The 10,216-nt window shown below is 44.1% G+C and overlaps 1 protein-coding gene across 1 annotated transcript; it reads left to right on the top strand.

Moving 5' to 3' along the window:
• The first annotated feature begins 5,349 nt into the window (after positions 1 to 5,349).
• Positions 5,350 to 7,422, top strand: LOC100769230 (RNA exonuclease 1 homolog). Its single transcript, XM_027395016.2, has one exon. It carries the CDS (start codon positions 5,350 to 5,352, stop codon positions 7,120 to 7,122), a length of 1,773 nt encoding a protein of 590 aa, XP_027250817.1. The 3' UTR covers positions 7,123 to 7,422.
• The last annotated feature ends 2,794 nt before the right edge of the window (positions 7,423 to 10,216 follow it).

Here is a 10,216-nt window from a genome sequence, read left to right on the forward strand (position 1 = left end):
GAAAAACTATACATGAGAAACCCACAGCCAACATCTTCCTACATGTAAAAAAGCTTGAAGCAATCACACTGAAATTAGAAATGAGACAGGGATGTCCACTATCCCCACTCCTTTTCAATATTATGCTTGAGGCACTGCTGAATTAGTAAGGCAAGAGAAGGAAATTAAAAGGATACAAATAAGGAAAGAAGTCAAACTATCCTTATTTGCAGATGACATAATACTCTACATTTAATATCCCCAAAATTCTCCCAGAAAAATCTCGAGAAATAATAAACAAATTCAGCAAGGTGGCAGAATACAGTCAATTTGCATAAATCAGTAGGTTTTTCTATACTCCAACAACAAATGTACAGAGAAAAAGATCATGGACACACTCCCAATCACAGTAGCCTCAAAGAAAATAAAATACCTAGGAATAAACCTAATCACAGAAGTAAAGGATGATAACTTTAGTATCATCTGCAACTGATAACTCTGAACCTCTGAAGGAAGTGTTAGAGAAAGACACTAGAAAAAGGAATAGCATCCCATGCTTATATGTTGGTACAATTAACATTGGGAAAATGACCATTCAACTGAAAGTTAATTTGCAGATACAGTACAGTCTCCATCAAAATTCCCATCTCAATTGGCCTGGCCCAGCATCCTTCAATGAGAGATCCTGAGAGGGAGGACCAGACCAGAAGGTAAGAAGACAGAAAAGATTGGGATTGGGAGGCCATGTGCAAACTGTCTTGTGCCAAGCACCTTCATTAAAATGTGCTGTTTCCAGGGGGTGGGAAATGGGACAAAGTCAGCAGGAGCTACCATACAATGGGATAGTCAGCTGGAGGCTAAGTAGGCAATGTTGCACAAAAGGGAACAGATGGCACTGCAGACTGAGCACAAGGCAACCTTGGTACTGATAATTCCAGTCTCTTCATGGGGGATAAAAATCCATGTACCCAGGAACTGAAACCTTAACTCCTTCAAGGGCCTGGCTTCAGTCTGAGATTGGCCTTTCCAAGTCTGCTCCTGGGCAAGGACACAGAAGCAGGCTCTCTTTGTCCTGTCAGCAGGCCCTCTGAGAAGGCCTTGGATTAGTTCAGCTCTCAACATCATTCTTCAAATAAACAGAAAAAAACAACAACAACAAAAAAAACTATCCTAAAATTCATACGGAACCACAAAGGTTCCCAGATAACCCAAACAACATTTAACAAAAAGAACACATTTGTGGAATAACAATTCCAGACCTTAAGCTATATTTCAGAGTCTTAGTAGTAAAAACAATATGGCACTGCCACAAAAACAGACATGTAGACCTGTAGCACAAATTCTAGTTGGTCTTAATAATAAAAACTAAGAGACAGATATTGGGGTCCAAGCAGAAGATCAGAAAGGCAAAGAGTCAAGCCATTAGAGAGTTCTTAGCTTCTACCAAGGCCAAGAATAAAGTGTGTGTGTGTGGGGGGGGCGGTGATCCTGTCCTCAGAGTGTCTGCAATGCTCTCCTCCAAACCTCAGACTTCCCTGAGTTCCTGCCTTATATTTCTCGATAGTGCTAGGACTAAAGGTGTGTCATCCCAAGTGCTGGGATTAAAGGTATGAGCTTCGTTTCTCTTTAGAGTGATTGACTCTCATTGGTCTTGGCTAACTAGTGGTTTAGCTCTTAACTAGGTATGTGGTTAACTAGTTAGTGGCTTGGCTCTGCACACAGATCTTCAGGCAAGTTTTGTTTTTGTTTTATTTTTTTGGTTTTTCTAGACAGGGTTTCTCTGTGTAGCTTTGGAGCCTATCCTGGCACTCACTCTGGAGGCCAGCCTGGCCTCCAACTCACAGAGATCTGCCTGCCTCTGTCTCCCGAGTGCTGGGATTAAAGGGGTGTGCCACCAACGCCTGGCTTCTTCAAGCAAGTTTTATTTGTTAGATCACAAACAAAATATCACCACATAGACCAATGGAACAAAACTGAAAGCTGAAATGTAACTTCACCCATTTAGTATTTGCTGAAGATGCCAAAAACTGAAGCTGAAAAAAAGAAAGCATCTTTAACAAGAGGGGCTAGGAAAGCTGATGCCCACTCCTCTGAAGAGGAGTGAAATCAGATCCGAATCTATCACCTTGCAGAAAAACCAACCCCAATGGATCAAAGACTTTGGTATGGGAACTGAAACGGCTAGAAGAAAACATAGACAGTACCCCACATGATATAGGGGTAGGAAAGGACTTTCTGAATAGTATTCGATTTCCCCTAGAATTAAGGCCAACAATTGATAAGTGGGGCTTTATAAAACTCAAATGCTTAGGCACAACAAAAGAAACAATGGACCAGGTAAAGGTGCAAACCACAAAATAGGAGAGAATCTTTGCCAGCCACACATCTGACACAGGAGCAATATCCAGAATGTATATTAAAAAACTGCCGGGCGGTGGTGGCACATACCTTTAATCCCAGCACTCGGGAGGCAGAGGCAGGTGGATCTCTGTGAGTTCGAGGCCAGCCTGGTCTACAGAGCTAGTTCCAGGACAGCCTCCAAAGCCACAGAGAAACCCTGTCTCAAAAAACTCAAAAAATAAATAAAATAAAATAAAAAAACAAACAGCCCCCATCCCCCAACAAAAAATGATCCATTCAAAAAGGCTTGGGACTGGAACAGAGAGTTCTCAAAAAACAAACAAACAAACAAACAAACAAAACAAAACGGGGGAGGTGTGAAAAGCCAAAACAACCTTGAGGTTTCATCTTATCCCAGAAATGCTGGAGGGGATGGAACAGGTCCCCAGACCTTAGCACAACTGATGCTCTGCAGGAGGTACTATTCTGACCTTAGAGCTCAGCATGTAGGCCCCGATACCCCGTCAGCCCCCAAAACATACATACAAGTAACACGCAGACAAAACAGGCTGCATTTTGGAATGCATATGTATGTACACATATGCATTAACAAAAATTAATGAGAAAAGATGCCTTAATTTGGAAGAGAGTAGGAGAAGCTTATGAAAAGGCTTGTGGGAGAAAAGGGAAGCAAGGAATGATGTAGTTATACTATAATTTCAAAAATAAAACCGCCACCATGAACAAGGCAACTTATAAAAGAAAACATTTAATTTGGGCTTGTGGGCCTAGAAGGTTACAGTCCATGATGGCAGAGTGAAGCATGAAGGCAGGAATGGCTCAGAGCTCCCATCTCAAACTGCAAGCAGGAGGCAGAGGAAGCTAACTTGAAATAGTACCCATGTCTTTGAAACCTCACAGTGTCCCCAGTCCTCACAACACTGTCTCAGTTACTTTATCTGTTGCTGTGGTAAAATTCCTTTATAATTGGGTACATCAGTCATATTCCAGGGCAGGCCCTTTGCCAAAATGCAGTTGGTGGCCAACACAAAATGGAGTAAAAGATTTGTTTGGGCAGAATTTTTCTTTCATTTGGGTATTTTTTTTTTTTGGTTGATCTTTTGTTTGTATTGATTTTCATTTAAAAAAAGTTTTGGAGAGAGAAAGAACATGAAGTTTGGTTGGTAGTAAGGTAGGAAGAATATGGGAGGTTAGAGGAGGGAAAAAGCATGATCAAAATATGAAAAAACTTTATTAAAAATTTCCCTGCAAAAGCAATTTAAGGGTGAATGTGTTTTTTCTAGCGCAGAATGCAAGGGTGTAGTCCATCTTGGTGAGAAAATCAGAGCCAAGGGTTTGAAGCCGTTGCCCTGCAAGAGCTGGGCGAGTACCAGTGTTTTTAGCTTTAAACCTTCATTTTAAGCCATTGAAGTCCCAGACCTAGGGAATGACCCTGGTCTTATGGGGTTTCCCACTTCAGGTAACCTAATTAGATAATTTCTTTTCTTTTTTGTTTGTTTGTTTGTTTGACTTTTGGGGGGGCAGAGTTTCTCTATGCATACCATAGTTGTTTGCTGAATAAAATCTACCCTTTCCACACAGCAGCATTTACACACACAAAGATTTAATTTAATTTACACAAACAAAGATTCAACCCAGAATTTTGAGATCAAGTTCAAGCATTTCCTGAGCAGAACTGCCATTGTTAGGTTTTTTCTTTTTTCTTTCTTTCTTTCCTTTTTTTTTTGTTTTTGTTTTTGTTTTTGTTTTTGTTTTTGTTTTTTTGAGACAGGGTTTCTCTGTGTAGCTTTGGAGCCTATCCTGGCACTCACTCTGGAGACCAGGCTGGCCTCCAACTCACAGCGATCCGCCTGCCTCTGCCTCCCGAGTGCTGGGATTAAAGGCGCCACCAACGCCTGGCCCATTGTTAGGTTTTAATTGAGTTTTAATTAATGAAAATGCAATTTACATATTTCTCATTTGAGGCAAAGCCTTGTTTTTTTGTTTGTTTTTCGAGACATGGTTTCTCTGTAGCTTTGGAGGCTGTCCTGGAACTCGCTCTGTCCTGGAATCCCGAGTGCTGGGATTAAAGTCATGCTCCACCATCGACCAGGTAGACAGTCTTAAGGTTTAAGAGTAATTTAAATTGCCAGGCAGTGGTAGCACACACTAATCCCAGCTCGTGGAGGCAGAGGCAGGCAGATCTTGGCAAGTTTGAGTCCAGCCTGGTCTGCAGAACCAGTTAAAGAACAGCGGGGCTACAGAGTAACCCTGTCTGGAAAAACCAAAGCAAAGCAAAGCAAAGCAAAGCAAAGCAAAGCAAAGCAAAGCAAAAGCAAAGCAAAAGCAAAGCAAAAGGAAAGCAAAGCAAGACAAAAATCAACCAACCAAACAAAACCCCACCCAAAACACCAAGGCTGTGGAATTTCTCAGGGCCAAGATCAAAGCCTGGAATTCCAAAGCCAGTTGCTCATGGCAGAAAATGCCCTAATCGCAGCAGTCAGAAAACTGAGGCAGGAGGATCACATAAATTCAAGACAGGCATTATTAAGACTGTCCCAGAAATGGAAGAGCCACAGGGAACAAGCGGGGGGGGGGGGGCGGGGAGAAGGAGGGGTTAAAGGAGAGACAGGGGAGGGAATGGGCTGCAGAAACTGGACTCCATGGATTTAAAAAAAATGAGGAAACAACATGTAAGGGGGTGGCTCTGGATGGAATTTGGGTGGTGGTGATTAGGATCAAAATGCAATATGTAAAGTTTTCAAAAAGAAATTATAAAGATGTTTAGTAAAATAAAAAGCAAACAGGACAAAGTAGAACCAGGAAATCCAATTGATCCAGTAGCTACACCCTTCCTGGTAGGAGGAGCCCATTAGTCCGGAAACCGTCTAGAAGATAGTAGGCCAAATGTGATTGGATGAGAGATTTCCGCCCACTGCCCTGTATATATATGGGCTTCAGGACGCTGGCTTCTTCACAGCCGCTCAGGTACGCGAGTGGTTTGCAGCGGAACTACATCTCCAGAGAAGCATGCGCTTGAAAGCTACAGAAGAAAGCTGGTTTCCACTAGGGGATCTTGAAGCCAGAAGAGGGGTAGTCTTTCCAAACGAGGACCTCCTGATGCCCTCCTGCCAGTACCCCTCAAAGCGTGGCCAGCGCTCCCAGTCAGTTGTGCCTTTTCCGAGGCCTGGCCCTACATTGTACTGCTGCTCTTCCGTGACTCCTTGGGAATCACTGCACTGGCGACCCCAGCAGGACGGGAGGAAGCTGTGGTGCCCGGAGACGTCGACGTTGTTGTCGTCACGGTCGTCCTCGGCTTCACGGAGAGAGGAGAGGAGAGTAATCCACATGGCCAGTCCCAGCCTGGCCAACAGCACCACAGCTGCGAAGAGGACCTTTAGCAACAACAGAGCCACAGCTCAGCCTCCACACATCACCTACATTGTCGGCCCACAGCAAGTCGCGTACAGCTATTCTTTATTTGGAGTGAAGAAAGTCACCCACAACAAGGAGTTTAAGGACCGGATTCCAGATGCCATGCGTCAGCACTACTTGGGCCTGTTCACCGAGGAATGCCTCAAGTTCTCCTCTTCGCGCCCGGAGGCCATTGAGAAGGCGCAGTCAGAGGAGAAGGAGGTCTATGACCAAAGTCCCAGCAAGAACAAGTATCTGAATGTCGCCCTGCACACCCTGAAGAAACTCAGGGGCCTGGTTCCCAGCGCCGTGCCCGGTCTCAACAAGGCCACCCTGTACAGCCGCCTGCGGAGCTATCTGCTCACAGAGGAGCAGCGCAAAGAGCATGGCTTCCCGTTCGCTCATCCGGAGAAGCCTGGGTCCGCAATGCTTTTCACGCGAGAGCAGCCTCGGAGCCCAACACACAGGACCTGCTGCCGCTGTGGCACTGAATATACTGTGTCGTCCTCAGGTTGCTGCCTCTGCTCGGATCCCTGCGTGTTCCACTGGGGGCGCATCGTCTCCATCCGGGTGCCCGGAGGCTCTCAGGTGCGGTACTCGTGCTGCTACGCGCCCACCGGAGCTACAGGCTGCACGGTGGCCAAGCAACACGTGCAGGACGGCAGGAAGGACAATTTACAGGGCTTTGCCAAGACCTTTCCGAAGAAGGACTGGGAGGCACACGCTGGAATCTACGCCCTGGACTGTGAGATGTCCTACACCACACACGGCCTGGAGCTCACCCGCGTCACAGTGGTGGACACAGACTTACGTGTGATTTACGACACCTTCGTCAAGCCGGACAATGAGATTGTGGATTACAACACCGTCTTTTCCGGAGTGACTGAAGCAGATCTGGCAAACACCAACGTTAGGCTGCGTGATGTCCAGGCCATGCTCCTGAGTCTGTTCAGCGCTGAAACCATCCTCGTTGGACACAGCCTGGAGAGTGACCTTCTGGCTTTGAAATTCATCCACAGCACTGTGGTAGACACATCTGTGCTCTTTCCGCACCACCGAGGTCTTCCCTACAAGCGTTCCTTGCGAGGCCTCATCTCCCATTACCTTAACAGGATGATCCAGACCAACAGGGGTGGACATAGCTCCATCGAAGATGCCAGTGCCTGTATGCAACTTGTGACCTGGAAGATTCAAGAAGACGCCAAGACCTCCAGCCCTCCTCAGCAAGAGACCACTTGCCCAAAGTGCAACCTTCAGCAAAAGCTGCGGGTTTACACCAGTCGATACACCCAGACACCCACGACGATGCAGATCCCTGAGGCTACAAACAAGCTGCACTGGGAGGAACGAGGCTCAGACCCACCTTATACTCTCCAGCCAGAGACTTGAGGACTTCTTGTGAGTTGATTATAGGATGTGGGGGTGAGGAATTGCCACCATAGAGTTAAGCTTTTAGTCCAAGCCTGAAGCCTTGCAGAGTTACATGCTGCTACCTTGTGGGGCAAGGCTGGGTACTGTTTGCTGTGTTGTGGGTGTGAAAACAGAATGAGTTTAGTTAAGTCACATTACAAAAGGGGTGAGGAAGAAATATTGCTGCTGGTTCCAGAACTCTGACACAGAGCTGACCAAGGAAAACAGCATGTCTGATTTAGGGGTGAGACCGTTTTGATTCAGCAAGAGTTGACGGAAGTGGTGACTATGACTTTAAGATTAACTTTGCTTTGAGATGAAATTTATTGGAAATAACTAGTTTCAAGAACATTAGTAATCTCTTAATTTCAGGTCTTTTTGTTCTTGGACTTGAAATGGTGTGAGATTTCTTAGGGAGAGTAACTTTTTCTTCTACTACGTAAATACATTATAAAATACAAGTGGTTTTGGAATGATTTTAAGAACTTGGTTGAAAATTGATTAAATTGTTTCTCCTAGGAAACAGCATGAACCCAAACTTTTATTTCTGCTTATGATATTTTTAAACCAGAAAATCAAATGCATTTTTGTCCTAACTAGCCACCTAGAGCTGTGTGTTAAAGGACAGTCTCTGTTACTGTATGAAGGTTAATGCAAGCTAGTGTGTTTTAGAATATTCAGGGGGAAAAAGAACTTTTTATTATCCATCTTTTAGATGACAGTAAGTTAGTAAGGAATGTTAATGATTGTACATGCCAATAACATTTTATAAGTTCTTTATACCTAAGCCAGGAATCAGAGCTCATTAGCATTAAGAACTTTGCGTTTTCAATAGTGCATTTAATACTATTATCTTTCCTGCCTCACCTGAGGCTTATTGTGTGGTCCAGGGCTGCTACCTCTGCCACCATGCTTTTTTATTTTTTTTCCAAAATAAATCCTAAATTACCAGAGCAAAAACTAAACTCTATTCTTTGGGCTAATAACTCTTGCCTATGTGTTTTCCAGTTTGTAATCTTATATCTGATTCCCAAATAAAGTTCTTTTTTTTTGAAATAGAGATTTGTGCTCATGTGTTTGATTAAATTTTATTATGATTGGATTAGGGTTTGAGTCAGCCCCAGACTAGGGGGCACTCGACTTCCAGGACAGGAGATTCTAGCCCAGAATCTAGATTCCTGGACTTTAGAGGGTCCAGGCTTGAGTCTCCTGGCTTCTAGAATTTGCTTTCCCAATCCCAGTTGGACTTTTGTGACTTGGGATAGCAAAAGCACCCCTTATAGTATCCCAGAGCCTTCATATGTAGCAGGTCTTTCTCTGTTCTGCCTGGCAGCTCCCAGATCACAACACAGAGACTTACTAAATGAAAGTCTTACTTATGAAAGCTTGACCAATAGCTTATGTGGTGCTATTTTGTTTATGCTCTAATAAAGCTTGCCTGAAGTTCAGGGTGCAAAGCTACCCACAGCCATAGAGGCCAGGCAGTGGTGGTACACACCTTTAATCCCAGGATTCAGGAGGTAGGCAGATGGTTCTCTGTGAGTCCAAGATCACCCTGGGCTACATGAGAGTGGAACAGTCTAAAAGAGAAACAGTTTATACCTTTAATCGAAGCACTAGGGAGGTGGTGACAGAAGTGGTATGGCTGGGAGAGAGGAATATAAGGTGGGAGGAGGTGGGAACACATTGTAGTCTAGGCAGTGAGGAACAGTGCAGTCTGGAGATGCCATCAGAGACAGGATCACCTCTTTGGTCTGAGCATTGATAGAGGTAAAGAGCTCTCTGGTAGCTTGGTTGCTTTGCTTGTTTGATCTTCAGTTTGAATCCCAATATCTGTCTCTGTATTTTTATTATTCATGCTACAAGCTTAGGCTTGTTTCTAACTAGCTCTTATAACTTAAATTAACCCATATCTTTTAATATACATTCTTTTAAATCTCTCAGTTACTTTTACTTCATAAAGTCCTTGCTGTTTGCTCTGCATCCAGGCATCTCTGCCCTTCTTCCCAGAGTCTTTTTTGTCCCTGAAAGTCACTCTACTGCCTATGTATTGGCCATCCAGCTCTTTATTACACCAATTACAGCAGCACATTTTCACACAGTGTACAAATATCCCACCGCATTCATGACTGGGTACCCCTTTGTCACCTGATGGACTTAGTCTGGGTAGACTGTCTACCACTACTCTTGGTTGGTTAACATGGTGCTGCATCCTCAGCTCTTGTATTTGTTTATTTAGGCTCTTTGAGACAGGGGCTTACATAACCAGGTTGGCTATCAACTCTCTGTGTAGCCAAGGTGACTTTGAACTCCCAAGTACTGGCATTACAAGCTCACGCCACACCCCCAACCAGAGTTTTTGTGGAAAAAAAATGTTTGGAAAATTAAACAAATTAAAGCTATTCTAGCAAAAGAGGAGAATAGGATGGTAGGCATTGCAACCTTTATTGTGATTTCAGTATTTCAACACTTAAACTATGAGTTGGGGCTAGATGTATGGACGGGACACCTGTGAAGCTCCTGGCGCTGCAAACAACAATTTCCTATCTAGTCTTCGAAGACAAAGTGCTGAGTATTTAAAGCTCTAGGGAAGCCCAGCATCACTGCATAATCAGAGGCCTGCTTTCACAACAGGGCAGGGTAAGGAGAGCAGGAGGGAAAACTGTTGTGCTCTCACTCACTTAAAGGCTAGTAGTAAGTAGCATATCTACTGCTAGCCGTTTACCAGAAAATCTTTACTATTTTATAACCAATGCACTGCATAGCCATCCAGTCTTGAATTAAAATGACCAACCATCCTTATAATTTATAAGAGTACAGATTTGTTTTGTTTTTGTTCTTTTGTTTTTCGAGATTTCTCTGTGTGGCCCTGGATATTCTGGAATTTGCTCCGTAGGCTGGGCTAGCCTCAATCCCACAGACATCCACCTGCCTTGCCGTCCCTAGTGCTGGGATTAAGTGTGTGCTACCACTGCCTGGCACAGGAAGAGTACAGATTTTATACAGTAACAATCATATCCTTAAGCCATTAAAAAAATTGCATCTGAGCTGTGTGCAGATGAAAATATTCTTC

This window comes from Cricetulus griseus (assembly GCF_003668045.3).
Source record: "Cricetulus griseus strain 17A/GY chromosome 1 unlocalized genomic scaffold, alternate assembly CriGri-PICRH-1.0 chr1_0, whole genome shotgun sequence".
In the NCBI taxonomy this organism is placed as follows: Eukaryota; Metazoa; Chordata; class Mammalia; order Rodentia; family Cricetidae; genus Cricetulus; species Cricetulus griseus.